Source organism: Sinocyclocheilus anshuiensis, unplaced genomic scaffold, assembly GCF_001515605.1.
Source record: "Sinocyclocheilus anshuiensis isolate Anshui unplaced genomic scaffold, SAMN03320099.WGS_v1.1 scaffold846, whole genome shotgun sequence".
NCBI lineage: Eukaryota > Metazoa > Chordata > Actinopteri > Cypriniformes > Cyprinidae > Sinocyclocheilus > Sinocyclocheilus anshuiensis.
In genome coordinates, this window is record NW_015540906.1 from 100527 (window position 1) to 122739 (window position 22213).

Genomic DNA, 22213 nt, shown 5'->3' on the forward strand with positions numbered 1-22213 from the left:
TTTCTGCTGTAAAGTTGGGCATTTTAACATGGGGAGTCTATGGGATTGACTCCCTTTTGCAGCCAGCCTCTAGCGGCCAGTTGATGAATTACAGTTTAAGTCACTTCCTTGTTGGTTTCACGATAGACGGGGAGGTTGCCGCTTGGTACAGATGCCAGACGTGTCTCGTGGGCTGCAGAGTTACCAAACAGTAAAGGCATTTTATACATATTTATCTCTCTGCAGTATGGCACACTGACGGTTTCCCAGTCAAAGGCTTGTCTGCTTGTGACGTGGTGTTTAATAATAGCTTCATCATGTCCTGGACCGCAGATCTAGCCTCCTTTTATTATCTTACTATTGAGCTATTATGTTGTGGTACTCATTTTTCCAGGTATTTCCAAATACATAACCCACAGAGTCACATATTGCAGACCACTGTTATCGGTAATTAAATATTGTTTGAGAGAAAGACCATTGAAGGAAGGGTACTGAAAGAAATAATGCATTTTTAATTAATTTTGCTAATAAGTTATTCTTTGGGTGAAGACCACGTTTGGGTCATATTTCACCTAAAATATTATTAAAGAATAAATAAATAAACAAGACATTACAATTAAAAAAAAATAAAATTAAGCAGATTTTTGACCATGACATTATTTTCGTGATAATAAAACATTTAATAGCAAATTCTTATTACCATAATGTTAAAACACTATACTGTAACATTAAAACAACAAATAAATGTAACTTTCCTTCATAAAGTATTACTTAAACTGTAGGCCTAAATGATTTATCTGTTATTGTAGCATTTGTTATATTAGCAGCTTCAATTTATGCTGGTTTGAATAATTATGAAAAATAATTGTCCACACATGATGAAGCAATTATATGATTAGAAACCTTTGCACTCTTGATACGATTTAAAAAAAAAAATTGTTTGTTGATTTTGGGTTGAAATATGACTGTTTCTTAAGTAGATCATTCACCCTGTTATGGTACATGTAGTAAAACACATAACCTCAGATTAGCGGATTGACAACAAATTGTCTGAGATGCATCAGCACAGCACTACTTTTAGACAGAAAGGGAATTTCTTTTATCGTAGTATCGAAAGATTAAAAAATTTTGAGTTTATTTTTTAAATTGTTCTGTAAGGTACAGTGAGTTTGTTTTAGATGTGTAATATGTATTGTTTGATTTAGTTGTCAGGTTGTTTTGTGTGCATTTGAGCAATTTTACATGCCTAATTGCATGTTGAATCTGGGCAGCAATGCTGTAGTGTTTGATGAAGAATGAAAGTCTCTTGCATGAGGAGCGTGTTTGTTTGTGTGTGTGTGTGTGTGTGTGTGTGTGTGTGTGTGTGTGTGTTGGTCAGTTTGAGGGTTTAGACCACATCTGATTCAGTAAATGACTCAGGAATGTGGCTTAGACAAATGCACAGATCATTTTCTGAAACATTCGAAAATACCTGTCTACATTTAATGCTGGAGCCTCTTTGGACGTCTACAGCAGACTTGAAGAGACTCACAGTCACAGCTGATAAATTAGTTCACATTCATTGTTTCCTCAATGTCAGACCAATGTTGATATGAAACCAAAGTACATGGTTCCCAGTATCTTGCACTGACCTTTGACCGTGTTTAGAGGGCACTTGTTGTGAATGACCCTTGATTTAGTGCATTTATAGGTACTTTAACTTATTTTACTTATATCTTTTATAACATTGACTAGTGCTTTTGTCCAGAATATGAATGTTTTCTCAGCCTTTACTCTACATACTGCTGTAAGTCTCATTACAACTAGAGAGACCCAAATCTGTGGATTGGGAAGCTGATGTTCTCGAACGCTTCTGTCTCTTGCATTAATGCGTAACATGTAGCCATGTTTCTGTTTACAGACCTTTGCTTGCCTGCTGTCATACGTTTGTGACACATGTAAAACACAAGGCATTGTATGTTGTTACTTTGTGTTTGTTGATGGACATGCTCACAACAACTATTGGTACACTGACACTGAAATAGATGCAACACTGTGTTTCTCGAACTCAACCTGCTGAACACACAGGAACATATTCATTGCTAATATTGGAAAATCAGTATTTGTCTATTTACTGCAAAACAAGGTACCAAACATTTGGTTTCACAGTGAAGAAATGATACACTGTAATCAGAACTGTAAAGATTCTCTGTGTTAAATCACAACGGGATGCAGAAGTGCAACTGTTCTGGCGCGTGTTATCATGTTTCAGTGTTTCAAATGTCTTTTGATGAGTCAAAATGCCAACTTGATAAGCAAACTAAAGCTTTTCAATAAACACCCTGTTGAAAAAACCAGCATATGCTGGTTAGGTATGTTTTGACGCTGGGATGCTGGTTTAAGCTGGTCCTTTGCTGGTTTATGCTGGTCCTTTGCCAGCACATGACCAGCATAAACCAGCAAAAGGACCAGCTTAAACCAGCATCCCAGCGTCAAAACATACCTAACCAGCATATGCTGGTTTTTTCAACAGGGCAGGTGGATCTCATGAAGAAATGTCAATACTTACATTTTATTTGTAAAGAAAATGAACCCTATTTTTAGGATGGTTAATGTTTTTTGCATTTAACATGGATGTTTGTCGTGAGATTCACCACAGCTGTTTCCGTTCGAGCTGGTGTTGTAGCATTCCTGCCACGGTATTTATGATGTTACAGGTCACAGGAGTATTGTATTTCATTAATAATACCATATTTTATGATGTTCATTTGTCAGTGTGACCACTCACGACCACGGTAGAGAATTGTGGTTAATTAAGGGCATTACTGCAATGAATGTACTGACTAGTTGTCACTTTTTACAGTTTGATTTGTATAAGGTTGGTGCCCCAGTGTTTGTATGCTTTGTTCTGGGTAATACTGCTAACAGACATCTTCAAATGGACTAAATTTGTGGTGTTTTGAAAGCAGGAGTTGTGTTACCCTACTGTTTCACGTCATCTCCAGTGCAATAAGGAGGTTGAGACTTCTTTTGTTTGCAAATTGACTTTGCAAGAATCCAATGCGATGAATAAACAAACTGCAACAGCGATCATATTGTGTGGTTTATGAGACAGATTTGGTTTAACTCATATGCTGTCATAGTTTTCAACATGTTAAACAAAATGCTCTTTCCTATTTAACCAGGTAACATAAATGTCATATAGTGTTTATTTCATAACATCAACTCAATGGTTTAGGTATTCTCAGAAGTAATAACCAAACCACGTGTATTCGGCAGAAAGCATGCACACGTCACACGTCAGCTGCGTGAAGCACATAAGGAGAACAGAGACTTCCTCTCTGCTCATTTAACACTCGGCCAAAGAGCGTGTGCAGCCTCCTCTCCTCCTTCTCTCTGCGGTGACGCTCTCTGAAAACAAGCTGCCATGCTGCTAGATGCAGTGGACAGTGAATCTATGAATAACAAAACACATCAATCATTGGTGAAAGGCATTGACCTTTATTTCCTGCTAAACGTCCCAGACATCAGTTTTTACACCAACAAACTGCAGCCGAGCAGCAGGTTAAAATAAGAAACCTGAGCTGAAACGTATCTAAGAAATACTTTTAGTGCTAATAATAAACCAAAGGAATAAGCCATTTGATGAATAAAAAGAAATCACTGATTAATTGGAAATTCAGCAAAACAAAGCGTTATACAATAACTACAACAATCTCCTGATAATTAGAGTTACAAAGCAACATTAAGAGTTCACACGTCAATGGAAACTGTTATTTCACATTGCTCCAAACATGACTTCATTTCAGCCGTGTAACAAAAAGGAGATATTTTGAAAAATGTTCATGCTGCTCTTTTTATACAATGATAGAAAATGCTCTATAAGCATAACATTTGTAGTCCGTATGACTTGTGCACCACATCTAAAGCCTTCTATGATGTATTGTAACAGGTTTAATATCAATGATGCCAAATGTCGAGTCAAATTTGAATACGAGGAAGCACAAATGACATTTAGAAGTATGTTGAAGGGCATGTTTTTCAAGGGACGGCAAATTCAATTTAAGTTGTGTGACTTCAGAAGACTTGGAATGTCGTGCACTAGTCACATATTGCCTTTAGTGAGGCGATACAGGTTTGGAACGGCATACGAGTAAACGATGACAGCTTTCATTTGTGAACTATTCAGGCGAACTACTGCTTTCAGTCTGCACTAAAATCTTGCTTTCACCAAACGCTTAGGTGGTGATCAAGCATCCGACATGTATTATTTATAAAAAATGCTCAGGATGAAATAAACATCCTGAATTGGTTACCTTTTGTAAAGAAAAAAAAAATAAATCTACAGACAACAACAAAAAAATGAAGCTACGGCTGATAAGGTTGCCTTTTTCCGTTTTTGTTTTCTGCCGAAGTGTCTTTTGCTCTCAAGTTTCAGTGAAAGATCCCAGCCACGAAACACTATTAGTAATGACACGCTCTGCGGCAAAATACCTGCTCAAACATCACCAGCTGCATCTGTGCACCGGTCACAGAAAGGCTTTTATTCAAGCAGCTGGAAAGTCCCAGAAGCCTCTTTGTCAGTGGGCGATATCTTCTGACGCGTAAACTGACCCCTAGCATGGGTTTGTGTCAGGGCTGTCCTCTAACAAAGAGGGGCTCATCCATTGTTTAGGCTTTTCTCAGTCCTTTCAAGAGGCTGTGAGAAAAAAAGCGCTGGGGTCACGGGAAAACAGCACACATTGCTGTCTCTCTCCATGGCAACCAGATGTGAGGGATGGTCGCCAAGGAAACCAGCCATCACCACCTTGAGATTCTTTTTAAGCATCTAAGAATCTTATGGTATGGTAGTACTACCCAATGATTATTTTTACTTTTATTTTCTGAAACAAGAATACATTTTGTCCAATCAAGTAATTTCAATTATGGATAGACCAGTAGACTGTTTTAAATGGACTCGTATGCTAGCTGTAAACAAAAATATTTGATTAGGTATTTGATAGCAGATACAGAAAGTAAAACTCAAACTATCCTATCAGATTTCTAAAAACAAAAAGGAATGCATTCTTGACCTAAAAAGGGTAAAAAACTAATTAAAGATTCATAGCTGACTTCAAGTGATGTTGGCACAGGAACCCCACCTCAATATTGTAACTTGTAAAAAAAAAAATAAAGGATTTTCTTTGAGTCAATTAAATAATCGTGGCAGAAGAAGCTTGCTATTGGTCATAATTGAAGTTTTCATTGTGAATGCTAACTGTACAGTTTGTGTGCTGCTGAAGAATAGTCATTTTACTCAGTTTTCTAGTACAAATATCTAAACATTCTTGAATCAAGATTAATTTACTTGAGAAGCAAAATGACTTTAAGTCTTGTTTTCTGAAAAATGTATCGAACTATTGTTAGTTTTTGCTTAAAACAAGAAATATAATGCCACTGGGGTAAGAAAAATAATCTAAATTTATAGGGAAAACGGGATTATTTTTCTTGGGCCGTTATCAGATTTTTTTTCTAGTTTTAAGCATAAACTAACAAAATGTATTATTATTTATTTTATTATATCTTAAAGGGATAGTTCACCCAGAAATGAAAATTCGGTCATTAATTACTCACCCTCATGTCGTTCCAAACCCGTAAGACCTTCGTTCATCTTCAAAACACAAACACATGAGCTCTCTGACTCTGCATAGACAGCAATGCAACTGAAATGTTCCCAGACCCAGAAACGTAACAAGGACATCAGTAAAATAGTCCATGTGACATCAGTGGTTCAACTGTAATTTTACGAAACTGCAAGAATAATTTTTGTGTGAAAAGAAAACAAAAATAACAACTTAATTCAACAATTCTTCTCCTCCATGTCTTCCGCCATTATGGAGAGTATCACAACGCATGCATTTGAATTGTTTACATGCAGAGGTGCTCTCGATAATGATGGAAGATGTGATTTGGAGGAGAAGAAATGTTGAATAAAGTCATTATTTTTGGGGGGGTTTTGCACACAAAAAGTTTTCTTGCAGTTTCGTAAAATTACGGTTGAACCCCTGATGTCACATGGTCTATTTTACTGATGTCCTTGCTACGCTTCTGGGTCTGGGAACATTTCAGTTGCATTGCTGTCTATACAGAGTCAGAAAGCTCTCGGATTTCATCAAAAATATCTTAATTTGTGTTTTGAAGATGAACGAAGGTCTTACGGCTTTTGAACAACATGAGGGTGAGTAATTAATGACCGAATTTTCATTTCTGGGTGAACTATCCCTTTAAGATATAATAAAATAAATAATAATACATTTTGTTAGTTTATGCTTAAAACTAGAAAAAAAATCTGATAACGGCCCAAGAAAAATAATCCCGTTTTCCCTATAAATTTAGATTATTTTTCTTACCCCAGTGGCATTATATTTCTTGTTTTAAGCAAAAACTAACAATAGTTCGATACATTTTTCAGAAAACAAGACTTAAAGTCATTTTGCTTCTCAAGTAAATTAATCTTGATTCAAGAATGTTTAGATATTTGTACTAGAAAACTGAGTAAAATGACTATTCTTCAGCAGCACACAAACTGTACAGTTAGCATTCACAATGAAAACTTCAATTATGACCAATAGCAAGCTTCTTCTGCCACGATTATTTAATTGACTCAAAGAAAATCCTTTATTTTTTTTTTTACAAGTTACAATATTGAGGTGGGGTTCCTGTGCCAACATCACTTGAAGTCAGCTATGAATCTTTAATTAGTTTTTTACCCTTTTTAGGTCAAGAATGCATTCCTTTTTGTTTTTAGAAATCTGATAGGATAGTTTGAGTTTTACTTTCTGTATCTGCTATCAAATACCTAATCAAATATTTTTGTTTACAGCTAGCATACGAGTCCATTTAAAACAGTCTACTGGTCTATCCATAATTGAAATTACTTGATTGGACAAAATGTATTCTTGTTTCAGAAAATAAAAGTAAAAATAATCATTGGGTAGTACTACCATACCATAAGATTCTTAGATGCTTAAAAAGAATCTCAAGGTGGTGATGGCTGGTTTCCTTGGCGACCATCCCTCACATCTGGTTGCCATGGAGAGAGACAGCAATGTGTGCTGTTTTCCCGTGACCCCAGCGCTTTTTTTCTCACAGCCTCTTGAAAGGACTGAGAAAAGCCTAAACAATGGATGAGCCCCTCTTTGTTAGAGGACAGCCCTGACACAAACCCATGCTAGGGGTCAGTTTACGCGTCAGAAGATATCGCCCACTGACAAAGAGGCTTCTGGGACTTTCCAGCTGCTTGAATAAAAGCCTTTCTGTGACCGGTGCACAGATGCAGCTGGTGATGTTTGAGCAGGTATTTTGCCGCAGAGCGTGTCATTACTAATAGTGTTTCGTGGCTGGGATCTTTCACTGAAACTTGAGAGCAAAAGACACTTCGGCAGAAAACAAAAACGGAAAAAGGCAACCTTATCAGCCGTAGCTTCATTTTTTTGTTGTTGTCTGTAGATTTATTTTTTTTTTCTTTACAAAAGGTAACCAATTCAGGATGTTTATTTCATCCTGAGCATTTTTTATAAATAATACATGTCGGATGCTTGATCACCACCTAAGCGTTTGGTGAAAGCAAGATTTTAGTGCAGACTGAAAGCAGTAGTTCGCCTGAATAGTTCACAAATGAAAGCTGTCATCGTTTACTCGTATGCCGTTCCAAACCTGTATCGCCTCACTAAAGGCAATATGTGACTAGTGCACGACATTCCAAGTCTTCTGAAGTCACACAACTTAAATTGAATTTGCCGTCCCTTGAAAAACATGCCCTTCAACATACTTCTAAATGTCATTTGTGCTTCCTCGTATTCAAATTTGACTCGACATTTGGCATCATTGATATTAAACCTGTTACAATACATCATAGAAGGCTTTAGATGTGGTGCACAAGTCATACGGACTACAAATGTTATGCTTATAGAGCATTTTCTATCATTGTATAAAAAGAGCAGCATGAACATTTTTCAAAATATCTCCTTTTTGTTACACGGCTGAAATGAAGTCATGTTTGGAGCAATGTGAAATAACAGTTTCCATTGACGTGTGAACTCTTAATGTTGCTTTGTAACTCTAATTATCAGGAGATTGTTGTAGTTATTGTATAACGCTTTGTTTTGCTGAATTTCCAATTAATCAGTGATTTCTTTTTATTCATCAAATGGCTTATTCCTTTGGTTTATTATTAGCACTAAAAGTATTTCTTAGATACGTTTCCGTAAGACCTTCGTTCATCTTCAAAACACAAACACATGAGCTCTCTGACTCTGCATAGACAGCAATGCAACTGAAATGTTCCCAGACCCAGAAACGTAACAAGGACATCAGTAAAATAGTCCATGTGACATCAGTGGTTCAACTGTAATTTTACGAAACTGCAAGAATAATTTTTGTGTGAAAAGAAAACAAAAATAACAACTTAATTCAACAATTCTTCTCCTCCATGTCTTCCGCCATTATGGAGAGTATCACAACGCATGCATTTGAATTGTTTACATGCAGAGGTGCTCTCGATAATGATGGAAGATGTGATTTGGAGGAGAAGAAATGTTGAATAAAGTCATTATTTTTGGGGGGGTTTTGCACACAAAAAGTTTTCTTGCAGTTTCGTAAAATTACGGTTGAACCCCTGATGTCACATGGTCTATTTTACTGATGTCCTTGCTACGCTTCTGGGTCTGGGAACATTTCAGTTGCATTGCTGTCTATACAGAGTCAGAAAGCTCTCGGATTTCATCAAAAATATCTTAATTTGTGTTTTGAAGATGAACGAAGGTCTTACGGCTTTTGAACAACATGAGGGTGAGTAATTAATGACCGAATTTTCATTTCTGGGTGAACTATCCCTTTAAGTCATTTTGCTTCTTGAGTAATTGTATCTTCACAAAAAACAAGACAGAAATACTAAGCAAGAAAATCATTTTTTGCAGAGTAGGAAATAAGCTGCCTAGAACACGCAACTCATTTAGGTGGCAACAGGCTTTTGTGACCAAAATACAAGATAAAACATATAAAGATTCTGTTACACACCCAATGCTGTTACATAATGTTTTGCTACATTAGCACAGTTATAACATCCCAGAAGACTTGAAGGTAGAATATTTCCTCTAGTGGTCGGCAGCAGTATATAGGTAGAAAAATCAGATGAAAGGCAGTTTGGAGCAAGGATTCCAAATATGTAAATCTTTACATCCCAAAAAATCTAAAAGAATGTCAGGAAATTGTGTTGTGGAAAAGAAGATGAGGATGAGAATTTCGAAAGTGCTCCAATATGGTGCTGTTATTGACCGTAGAAGGACAGCAGGACAGAACAGCCATTAACAGCGCGGACTGATGCCTTTCCTTCCCAGATACCGCAGAACCGCAAAGTTATAGGTGGTGGACACAGTGTATGTGAGCTGAAGAGAGAAAGACAGAAACACAAAATAATAAATGTGACCCAGTGACCAGAGACTAATCAGAAAGCTGTGGTGTTTTCGAAGTGAAGACCAAAACCACAGTGCTAGGGCGTAGTAGGTGGTTGCCAAGGCTTTACTATGCTTTTACTGGTTTTACTTTAAGTGTTTTTTAACGTTGCTACTAGGGTGTTGCTATGATGTTATGAGTGGTTTTTCACCCATTTTTATAAAAAAATTTGTACACATTGCTATGTAGTTAGTGTTCTGTGTGGTTTGCATGGCTAAAAGCCGTTCACACCAAGAACGACAACTTTAAAGATAACTATATTAGCGTCCACACCAGCGGATTATATTGTTCGTTTATTCTAAGCACACACTCATCTGCTGCATTAAATTCTGATTGGGTGTCAATGTTTTTATCGATCATCTGCTGGGAAAAAACGTTCTGAAAGTGATTCCAATGATATCGTTTATCTATGCCTTCATCGTTATAGCTGTGGTGTGGACTATTCTTTAACATTGAGAATTATTATTTTTTTTTAGAACTGTATCTTTATCGTTATCTTTATAGTTATCGTCTTACATCCTGTAATGAGAAAGTTTTGAGTTCTGAAACTTAGTCTAAAACAGCTTATATTGAAGGCAGTCTGCCAAAACGACAGCTTGTGGAATGTACGACTCTATGATGTAATAGTGTGGATAAGCACCGCCTGCTTAGAAGATGAACAACGACTGCTTCTACATCGCTGCCTGTTTAACCCCGCCCACCGATTCTACATCACTTCCTGTTTAGCCTTGCCCACCGATTCTATATCACTACCTGTTTAGCCCCACCCACCGATTCTACATCACTACCTGTTTAGCCCCTCCCACTGATTCTATATCACTACCTGTTTAGCCCCGCCCACCGATTCTACATCACTACCTGTTTAGCCCCACCCACAGATTCGCGCATGTAGTGTTTATGAGAGAGCGAACGCAGGTCTACGGTTCTGAAGACAACAAGACGCTGTGCAGTGCCAAGTTATGGAAAAACAGTTTGAGTTGCCTTCCTTCTGATCCCAACATAAGAGTGAATGAACTTTATATTGAATGAAGTGCCAGACCGCGTCAGTAAGAACTAGGTCCTCTGTTCACTTCATTTTACTGCAGATTCGTTTACAAACAAGGCACAATTTGATGCGGGATTTTCAGAGAGATTGAAACTAAAAGACGATGCTGTGCAACTATATTGGATCCGACAGTGATGCCGCACCACACAAGTGTGAGTACCTGCTTTCATTACTTGGTATTGCTTTGTCTGTTAATCAGATCATTTGATATGAGTATCTGTGTGGTTTGAACCTAAATCACAGCAGTAGTCTGTCAAATATTCACAAGCCAATCATAGCAGTGGGCATTTACTTCTGAGTCTACAATACTCCACGCCTATTCAAACAGAGCGTTCTGATGAGGGGGGTTAAAAACAGGACAGAAAATAGCTTATTACTTCTAAATTATGTTTTTTGATGTCAAAATCTTGATAACATTATAAGTGGACCTCAGAGAACAAGGCATGACCCTTTTAAAATTGTTTTTTTTCTTTTTTTTCTTTTTCACATTGCTGTGTTGCAAACCAAGGCGTAGCTATGTGATTGCTAAGATCTGAGCAATTCTGAGTGATTTTCACCACATTGCTATGCAGTTACTGTGGTATTCTGAGTTGTTGCCGTGATGTTGCCATGTGGTTTGCTATGATATTGTGACCAGTGTTAGGGGGTAACGAATTACAAGCAACGCAAGTTGCGTAATCAGATGACTTTTTTTCAAAGTAAAACATTACCTTTTAATTCACAAGAAAATATCTGAGTTACTTTTTCAAATAAGTAATGCCAGTTACTTTTTTTGTGTTGGGGAAAGTTACTTTTAAAAGTAATGCATTACATTACAATATTGCGCTACTCCCTAAAAATGTAACTAATAACGTTACTTTTTATGGAAAGTAATGTGTTACGTTACATTTGTGTTACATTTTAAATCTGGGTAGGAATACTGAATCTGTTTTTGTGCAAGTGAGATGAATAAATGCATGTTCGCATTTAGTCTAGAACTACAGTAACATCATGTTCACACGGCGCACACACAACGCCTCTGCACTTACTCCCCATTTCTCTGGCGTTACTTACTTGAAAAAGTATCTCAGATATTTTCTTGTAAATTAAAAAGTAATGTGTTACTTTACTGGTTACTTAAGAAAAAAAGTAATCCGATTACATAACTCACGTCACTTGTAAAGTGTTACCCCCAACACGGGTTTTCATCTCACTGCTGTGTGATTATTCAAGTGTTACAATATGGTCGTAACAGTGTTTTTACCACATTGCTATACACTTACTACAGTGTCTGAGTGGTTCGCATTGTATTGCTATGTTGCTAAGATATTCTGACTGCTTTTTACTCCATTACTAGGTTGTTGTTAAGATGTCGACAGAGCACTGCTTAGACATTGCTAAGGTATTCACAGTACTTTTTTGCTCTTTGCAGATGTATTGCTAGGATCTTTTGTGCTGTTGTTTCATTGAGTCTAGCTTAATGAAAATTGTTTAAGCTGAAAAACACAGTTCTCTCAATTTCTAACCACAACTGACAGTAATAAATCCCAACCAACCCCAAGAAGAGGTTAATAAATGCAGGAACAGAATTCCTTGACACCTACGGGATGGCGTCATGAGAACACAGTGTGATTGTCTTCTGTTCTGGACACTCACCAGAGCCAAGACCGTCATTCCCGCTCCAGCGAAGGCAGCGATGTAGAGATCATAGATCAGGAAAAACTGAAAAACAAGTCAGGAACATGACATCCTAAACACTCTCTACGCAGCGTGAATGTCTGGTCTTGGCTTTGGATTTGACAAGGCTTTGAGGAAGGTTTTCTAAAGAATTATATGAAGACATTGAATCGTACATCGCCCGGGGCCATGTCTTACCTCTCTCGTCTTGCAGACATTAGACAGGGTCATCCCACAAGCCTTTCCTGGTACTGCGTTCCATGGAAGTAAACCTTAGGGATACAGAGACATAAAACACAATGTAACAGCATGAAAAAGATCAAGGCACAATGAGATTTTATTGAAATTTGTGTCAGTTTAAATAACACCACATTAAGAGAACAGAGTTTAACATTGTAAGGCCAGAAACGTATCCCTAACATTTAGAAAATTAATTTCAAGTGTGCTGTCATATTTGTGCACATGTGGGTCAACGACAATAATAATGTCCATGATAAAGGAAAAATCTTTTAGTTTATATGCCAAGTTCTTAGAAATATCCTCTGTATAATTTGCATTGGTTTCATATGGTCATGAAAAACATTTATTTTCAAGAAATTTAGCGAGTAGTACCATTATCCTTACACCTTAATCATTATTAAGTTAAGAAATATTTAACATTTTTATTAATTATTAATTCTTAAACATACTTAGGTTTTTAGGGATTTACACCACATCACATTTTACAACTAAAATTGACCTCATCTTGTCATAAATATGTCAAATTATCTGACAATTTATTAGACTTACTGTCCTTGACAAGTCTGTATTACATAATTTCCTGTTTTTTCCCCCCTGCTAATTCTTCAAATATTAATAAGCAGTGAAATAGTTTTATTGAAATATTTTTTTCCACAAAATAATAATAAAATATTATGCAACTTCTTTCTTTCCTTCTTTTATGATGTTCTTCATTACAAGGTCAGGACACATTTATATTTTTGACTTTAAAATCTATAGTATTTAATTCAAAAAAAGAAAAATGTACAAAAGGTATTTTCAATTCAGTATGATGGTATTTTAATGTATTTTTGAGTAAAAAAAAAGGGCATCATGTCATTGACCCAACATGTGTTGTTGTGTTTCGGTTAGAATTACATGCTATTTATAGCTTAGATGACTGGTTAAAAAAATTCTCCAATCACCAATTATTTGCACACATTCCAATTCACAGAATAAATGGAGGAAAAAGTCCCTATTGAGTTCATTATGAAATGATGAATTTTAAGAAAAAAAAATTCAGAGGTGAAGCAATTCATGTTTTTTTGCTGTTGTGAATTTATGTCATATCACTACACTGCCCACACTGTAAAAAATGATTGTGATTTTAACAGTAAAAGACTGTAAAAATGCTACAGTAAAAACCTGTTAACTGGTTAACAGTAAGTTTCCATACTATATTCGGTGAATAAATGTAATTACATTTAATGTAATTTTACAGTAAAATACTGTTAAAAATATCATGTGACTTTCTCATCACCACCAGTTTTTGGTGGTTATCAGTGCATTACAATGGTTCAAAACAGATATTAGCACTTCAATATTTTGGTTTATTAACATTACATCAGTTAATGAAATGCGGTATTTTATAGTGAATTTAAGTTAAGTCTTGTAAAACCTAAAATGTTGCTACCATATTTTTTTTACGGTGAAGTTCTGGCAACCACAGCTGCCGGTATTTTACCATAAATGTCACAGATTTTTTTTTTTACAGTGTATGTTCAGAATGCAATGCTGTATAATACTTAGCATTCTGAACTAACCATAAAACAGTTGCATGCAATTCAGCGAGTGGTATCTCTAAATAGAAATATTTTTGCATTTTCACATTTTTTTAATTGCAATTTGCAACATGCAAACCTAATCTAGTTGTTTAATAAACCTGGCATTGTGCATTATGAATATTGTGGGCTCTTTGTCAAATTGCAAGTCGCTTCTGATAAAAATGTCCTCAAAATGCATAAATGTAAATATGCTAGCAATCATACCGTTTACTACAACGCACAAGCTGATTGACCTCTGCTGATTCTGTAGCCAATGTGCTTGCTTATTACAGTGCATGTTGTAAACCACATATGTTTGTCATTCACTAATTAATAAAAAATCTGAAATTAATAAGAAAATAAATTAATTTAAAGACATTTTCTTAAATTAAAATGCCTCTCTTAAGTTGCAGCCTTCGGTTTGAGAAGCACCCAAATACCTCTTTGGCTAAAGCACAAAATAGCACCTCTTGCGGCAATGCACTTTCGGAATGCAAAAATACGTGAAATCAAGCTTGCCAAAGTATAAATGTACGTTTTCATGTACCTCTTTCCTGAAAATATCTGAACATCGGGACACTTCAAAAGACATCGGAGCGTCAGCAAGACTTTAATCACTGTACAGAGAAGTGATATCAAATCTCTAAGCTGTCAAGGGACAGAAAATATATGATAAATGTATTGCTGGGCCATTACCATACTGTCTGGCATCAATGCACAGCTGGTTGATGCTGGAGGGCGTCTCAGAGAGGATGTTGATAGTGTGACAGGTGTTTGCCATGTTGTAGAAAAAGTAGACAGGAAGCGCAGAGAGGGAGAACACCAGTAACCAGACCACAACCAGGAAATACGTGATCACGATGAACTGAGGATAAAATATAATGCGTTTATCAGTTTGATGCGTTTGATTTTAAATGAAGAATTCACACAAAAAAATAAATAAATGCATTTACATAATTTGCATATTCAAGAGATGAATTTCACCATGTTACACAAATGGCACAACATTAAAGGTGTCATGAACTGAGAAACCAAAATTCCCTTATATAAGAGGTCATTGTACTGTAAAAAACATTCTGTAAGTTTCAGAACAAAACTTTCTCGTTAGTCTAAAAACAGCTTATATTGAAGGCAGTCTACCAAAATGACAGCTTGTGGAATGTACGACTCTATTATGTAATAGTGTGGATAAGCACCGCCTCCGCAGAAGATGATCAATGCCTGCATCTACATCGCTGCCTGTTTAGCCCCGCCCACCGATTCTATATCATTGCATCTTTAGCCCCACCCACCGATCCTATATCACTGCATCTTTAGCCCCGCCCACCGATTCAGGCATGTAGTGTTTACGAGACAGGCGAACGCACAGGTCTACGCAGAAAACAAACAATAAAGATGGCTCTGAAGACAACAAGATGTTGTGCAGTGCCTTTTTTGATCCCCCCCTTATCAGAGCACTCTGTTTGAATAGGCGTGATGGATTGTAGACTCAGAAGTAAACACCCACTGCTATGATTGGCTAACAGCTGTGTATGTTTGACAGCATACATTCCTCATACATGGATGCTGCAGTGATTTAGGTTAAAAATGCATAAATACTCAGTACATATCAAACGATCTGTAATAACAGACAAAGCAATAGTGATCACGTAATAAAAAGTTACTCACACTTGTGTGTTGCGACAATACTGTTGGATCCAATATACTCGAGAACTGAGTACTTACTGACGCGGTCTGGATCGTCATTAAAAATAAAGTTCATCCACTCTTTCCTAATGCTGGGATCAGAAGGAAGGCAACTCAAATAGCCTATTACTTCTCACTGATGATGATGTTTTTGATGCAAAAACCTTGTTAAAATTATAAGTGGACCTCAGAGAACAATATAAAATAATAAAAAAGGCAGTTCATGACCCCTTTAAACCGAATATAATGCACCAATTTTGAATATACGGAAGTGCAAATGACGTATGAATGCTGCATCAGAGGCAAAATTATTCAGTAAATTTCAACATTTCGAATCTTGGCAGCCTCTGGTAACTATATACGTTCAACATATGGAAATGAGCAACGTTCAAATTCCTTCAAATTCCCCCTTTTACTTAAAGGAAGAAAGGCACATGTGTTTGTAACAACATGAGGGTGCAACATTTTGCAAAGTAGCCAACGCAAAGTGAATCTCACACTGCAAATCACTCACCGTTGTGCTGAGACAGCGACCACAAACTGTACTACGAAATTCTCCAAATGACTGCCGAGCTGCACTGGTGGTGTAAAAGCCTTCAGCCAGCAGGACTATACAGTACAGGAAGAAGAAGGAGGCCAGACCATAGATGATGTACTGAAAATACTCAATACTACAGGAGAGAGAGAAAGACAAAGAGTTTGTAATAGAAAGATGTTTAAAATGACTGATCGTCCAAAGCACAAATTCCCTTTTGACACCTTAAAAAGCTTTATTCAAACATGTCATTTCATATCATTTTTTATTGTGAAGCTTGAGATTATGGGTAAATAAACTAAAAACTTGATTCATTTGGATTAAAAGTAGATTCATTTGGATTAAACATCAATGATGTGGGAGATGCTATTGGCACACACAGGTACGCTAGGGTGATGTAGTCCTGATGGTCACGGGTGAAGTAAGTCTCGATAAGTCTTTCACTCTCTGTCAGGGCCTGATGTCCACAGCCACAGAACAGAGCAATGCCAGAGAAACACAGCAGAGTGGCCACCAGAGAGACGTACGGCACTCCTCCCAGACAGCGCATACAGCATTCATAACAACCTGAGATTCATAACAAAAGCATATGAAGGATCAGTTTCTCTCATTTTCTGTTGATTTACCATATCAGACATTTTAAAAAATGCAAATAATACATGCCACAAGGCTCTGTATTAGGCCCTCTGCTGTTTTCCTTATACATGCAGCCAAATATTATTGGGAAACACCAAACACGATTAACTTACACTTATGCTGATCATACTTAGCTCTACATTTCTTCAAGATAAGATGACATTTCTAAATTATCAAAGTTAACAGTTTATTCTTTTAAGTCCTGCATGTTATATTGGACAGCAACTCTCCTCTCTTGAGTCACAACCTTCCACCTTCTACCACCAACATGTTATCTATTTCTGATGCTGAAACATTCATGCATTCATGGCCTCAAGACTCGATTATTAAAATGCATTACCTGGTGGCTGTAAAAACAGATCAAAATGCAGCTGGCAAGAGCTCTTACCGGAAATGTGATCATATCAACCCAATTTGATCACATCTACAGTGGCATCTCTAAGTCCTGCATCAAGTATAAAATATTGCTATTCACTCATAAGGCCTTAAACACATTATAGGTCCCACTAAAGGGGATTACAGATTATTTTATTTTTTTTGCATTTGGCATCTAAACTCTGGACTAACCTTCCTGAAAATGCTTTTAGATTAAGTACAGATCCCTTCAGCCAAGCTTCCACACAACACTTTCATAACCTAGTACTGCAGCCATGTCTGATAAAATCTAAACAAATGCACATTATCATCTTTGCCTGACATAATATGAACAGCATCTAAGAGTCATTCTCCTGTTGCTTTTCCTGTTTTTATCTCGGGATTCCCCTCCCAGAGTTACTACAGACTTCACCAGCTTCAGTTTGGACCCAGCTGCACTTTTGACGACTGCAGATGATGGCAAGGCAACAAAGAATGAACTTACAAGACTGCCATAATATTATATTTATATTGGAATGATTACAATCATAAGTGGCATTTACTTCTTTAATAATGCATTGAAAGATGTTGCCTGTTTAATTGAACACATGACTATATATTATTGCTACAGCTATATATTATTGTCATATGACATTATTTTGTTGCCAGAGTAGGATGAGTCTGGTTCCTCCAACACCTCACCACTGACGCAGGTTTTTTTTCTTAACAACTTGTGGCTGCTCACTGGGGCTCAAAAAAAAAATGAAAGAAAATGTTTTGATGTTATGCTCGATTCACTGGGGCCAAATTACATCACTAAAACATGGTTTGAAACAATATGTTTTGTGAGAAGTGCTATAAAAATAAAACTGATCTGGATTAAATAGAAGAGCAGTGCTGCCAAATGCATTCAATAAAAAGTAGCTAAAGCCTCATCACATCATATCAGCCCTTTACATTTGTTTCCTGTTTAAACAGACTATTCCTATTTTAATACAACCAAATTCTCAAAACGGTTCTCATTTACACACACACACATACATACATATATACTGTATACACACACACACAATTAATTATCAGCAAAATAGCTCCTTGCCATGAAACATTAATAAAAGTTTCAGCAGCAATGAAAAAGTCACTAAATTTGGTGTCAACATTCCCAAGAGTGTAAAAGTTTCTGGAGCACTGGTGCTATAGACTCCCCAAGATAGTTAGGCTAGTATAATTAGTAGTGTCTGCTAAGTGAAGCATTTATATGGTTGCTCATAGTTAGTCATTTAAACAAACCAATGACCATAAGAATTCAACATTGGTGTAGGAAATAACCACTTTGAAAGCACAACCAACACTCCAGCATCATGGTTCTCACTTCTCACATTTTCAACAGAAAAACATAAATATCTAGTTTATTTATACTGTTGTTGACTAAGGAGATGTTTCTCAAAACAGAAGCCTGTTTCGCAGTTGTTTTGGCGCTGGGAACCAGTTTCATGCACACCATGAAATTCATCACGTGCACACAATTTTTGTAGCAATATACACTGCAAACAGTGCTTATTCAAATCCAAAACAATTTAACAAGCTCATACTGTCATAGACATCTATTCACATTCCATTCACATGTGCCAAATCCGAAACACTGCAACGTGCCATTGCAACAAAGCGGCAGCTGCAGCTAAGTGTGTGAGTCTGGGTGGACCGGTGTAAGTGGGCATTCTTCCTCCATCCGTATCATGTGCTGCTGTGGGGGCGGGCGACGGAGCTGGTCTGTACCACGGCATGAAGAGTGTGAGAAAATAAGGAGGACCAAGAGCCAGAGTGTCTTTTTGTGGCTGCACTGACAATAGCCTTTGTCTTGATGCAACACGAGGGCCAGCAATGACAAGCAAACAAAGAGCCGGTGCCACCTCAGCCCCCTACAGACCGACTGAAATGAGTATAGAGGAGGAACGACAGTGAATAAAGAGGGGGGAGATTTGGGATGGAGTGCATCGACGGAATGCTGATGGTTAAAATCCCCCTGGGGTCAAACTGTTTGATTTATATAAACAGAGGAATATCTGGTTTATTTTGGATGTTTTGTTTACATCATTTTAGTTATTTTTTTTTTATTAATAATACTTTTTAATGTACTGCAACTCAGCAGTAGCATGTTATATAAAGTTAAGTGCATCACAACTGGAGTAACGGCTGCTGAAAATTCAGCTTTGCCATCGAAGGAATTATTTACACTTTAAGAAATGTTACACTTTAAATAGAAAACGTTATATTAAACCGTAATAATATTTCACAACATTATGGTTTTATTGCAGTTTTGATCCAATAAATGCAGCTTTGATGAAAATAATACACTTCTTTCAAAAATGCCATGTTTGCATGAACGGCATGTAAACCTAAAAGGGGAATGAGTCAGTCGGTTAAAAAAAAGTCTTAAAATTTCAAAACATAAATAATAAATACTCTTCAAAATTAAGACAAAAAGAGACACGGTGGATGTGAAACAATAGTGAATCATGTTCATAGTTAATGTGATGATCTACACCTGTGGTTTCTCTAAAAATCCTCTAAACACTAGATGATTAAAAGACACCGAGCTAAAACAATGAATACAAGCAAAGCTAGTTCTGAGAAAAGCTCCTGCATTTCACTGCAGATTATATTTGCTGGGATGTTAAATATCATCTGCAGTGATACACTTTCAAATACTGTATGTAGCACTGCAAAATATATGCAAGAGTATCACACTGTCCCTTCATATGCAAAGCTCAGCTTTCTTTGCACTAGTTTATCAAGCTACAGGTCAAATAAAAAAAAAAAAAATCTAATTATATACAGAATTGCTTAAAAACTTCCTTTTAAATCAGTAGAAATGTTGTACTTACCCATGTCTGTAGGCAGCAGTGCTGTGCTGTGCTTCAGTGTTCTGCTGTCTCAGTCTCCTACACACTGAACACAGCTGAAGACAGACTCAATAAGAAACAATGTGTCTTTTCAATGGCCTGCTTGAACGGTTCAAGGAGCAGACTGACGGGGTCATGATGCAAAAACATACCAAAATGTTCACTCATTTGAAGTGCCACTGATTTGCTTTAAGATGCAAAGAGTTTGTTAAAGAGATGCAGGCCACTTTTAGCTCATTTATAAACAAGTGATAAATGATCTCAATTCTATGATCAAGTCGGTTGATGGCTTTTAAAGGAATTTTTTATGTGTTTGTAGTTTTATTTACTGAAACTGTAGTATGATACAAGTTTGTCTTACGTAGAACTAAAAACTAACTAAAAAAAGGTACTGCTAATGAGCTAAAATCTTGCTCTCTGTGGATCCATGCCACTTACGACTCACTGCTGACCTCTAGTGTTCACACGCATAGCTCGTGGGAACGTGACTTTTTGGACCAAAGTATTTTCAAATTATCTTTCAAAATACCAATTAAATATATACCATAGGCTAAATGGTAATCATTCAGTACAGTATCATATATGGCATTATCATCTGATACCATCAATGCACTAGTACCAGCACAGTACTTTTTAAAGGGGTCATATGATGTTGCTAAAAAGAACATTATTTTGTGTATTTGGTGTAATGAAATGTGTTTATGCGGTTTAAGGTTCAAAAAACACATTATTTTCCACATACTGTACATTATTGTTTCTCCTCTATGCCCCGCCTTCTGAAACGCGTCGATTTTTACAAAACTCATCGGTCTGAAAAGCGAGGTGTGCTGTGATTGGCCAGCTATCCAGTGCGTTGTGATTGGCCGAATACCTCAAGCGTGTGACGGAAATGTTACGCCCCTTAGCATATTGTGATAATGCCCTGTTTGGCCGGAGCAATGATTCAAAAACATTAAAACCCATTATAAACGAGGCATTCGTTGCATCCAGTGGGGACATAATTACGGATTATGAAAACTTGAAATCGCATCATATGACCCCTTTAAAAAAATCTTTCTACTGACTCACTGACTTACAACATGAAATAAGTGATGATTCTGTTGTTATTAACTGTTTAAGTATGTGTAACTCTTTATGATTTTGGAAAATAAAATCTTATGTATTTGAGCTATTACTAATTACTGGGACAGATCAAAAGTGTACAAACTATAGAAATGATTTAACACGCTATTCAGTATTTATCTTTCATTGGCTGTAAAAAGTGGAAGGATCAAAAATAGAGGCATTTAAGAAAGATGACCAGGAATGGATATTGATGCCATTTGAGACAACGGCCGGAAGCATCTATGAAGCATCTTTGTAACCTGTATGTAGAAACATGCCAGTGTTTTCTCACAAGATTAAGTTCTTCTTTGCTATTCAGGAAGTGCATTCGCGTTCCACCTGCGCTCAGCAGACCTGCCTAAACATGCTTTTTCTTTTGTATCATTTACAAAACCCCTATCATGTTTGCTATAAGAAAACTCGGTGCCAGAGCATATGAACCTCCTCAGCTTTAATCAGTACGGTGGGCGGCACAGGCACTGAAGTGGTCGGGCCTGTTTTATCTGAGTTTTCTCTCAAATTATCTTACATCCACATTCTTGTCCAGATCACCTGCTTTCAACAGAGAATCATTTAAAGTTTCCTCATTCCTTGTGTACAAGTTTAATGAGTCTCTGAACCTCCTGAATGTGGTGAGAAAGGGACTATTGGATGACAGGACACTTGCTGGTATGAGATGTGTGATATCTCCCATCTGTCTGCCAACCTTTACTACAAACCCTTGAGATTTTTATCACACTTCTTAGGAGAGTTTTCACAGCATCAGCTATCAAAAGAGTTTTAAACTCCATACACTGTTAGTCACCATGGAAACCATCTGTTGATTGTACTTAACCATTAGTTACAAAAAGGGTATTAGGGTTTATTTGACCTTGAAGTCAACATGAAACAGCATTTGCAATGACATTATTTGAGTGAAGCATAATAATCATAGGGAGAGAGAGAGAGAGAGAAAAGTGATTGATTGGAAAAGTGGCTGTTCTATACTTTGGAAGCCTTACAATTATGCAAAGAAAATATATTGATTGTTATATATATATAA

The 22213-nt window shown here is 36.8% G+C and overlaps 1 protein-coding gene across 2 annotated transcripts; it reads right to left on the reverse strand.

Moving 5' to 3' along the window:
- Positions 1-3065: 3065 nt before the first annotated feature.
- On the reverse strand, positions 3066-20434 carry LOC107689137 (myelin proteolipid protein-like). Of its 2 annotated transcripts, none has more exons than XM_016487044.1 (7): positions 20050-20434; positions 16555-16741; positions 16154-16310; positions 14650-14818; positions 12350-12423; positions 12131-12196; positions 3066-3413 (listed from the first exon to the last, which is right to left on the reverse strand). In XM_016487044.1, the coding sequence occupies exons 1-7, from the start codon at positions 20051-20053 to the stop codon at positions 3252-3254; spliced, it is 819 nt and encodes a 272-aa protein (XP_016342530.1). In that variant the 5' UTR covers positions 20054-20434; the 3' UTR covers positions 3066-3251. The 2 variants fall into 2 exon arrangements, with proteins under 2 accessions (XP_016342530.1, XP_016342531.1); XM_016487045.1 differs by lacking the exon at positions 3066-3413 and adding an exon at positions 8923-9383.
- Positions 20435-22213: the final 1779 nt, after the last annotated feature.

Coding starts and splice junctions, on each gene's coding strand:
- LOC107689137 (XM_016487044.1), bottom strand. Junction 16,311..16,554: donor TACATCACCCTAGCGTACCT/GTGTGTGCCAAT, acceptor TCTCTCCTGTAG/TATTGAGTATTTTCAGTACA. Junction 12,197..12,349: donor ATGTCTGCAAGACGAGAGAG/GTAAGACATGGC, acceptor CTTGTTTTTCAG/TTTTTCCTGATCTATGATCT.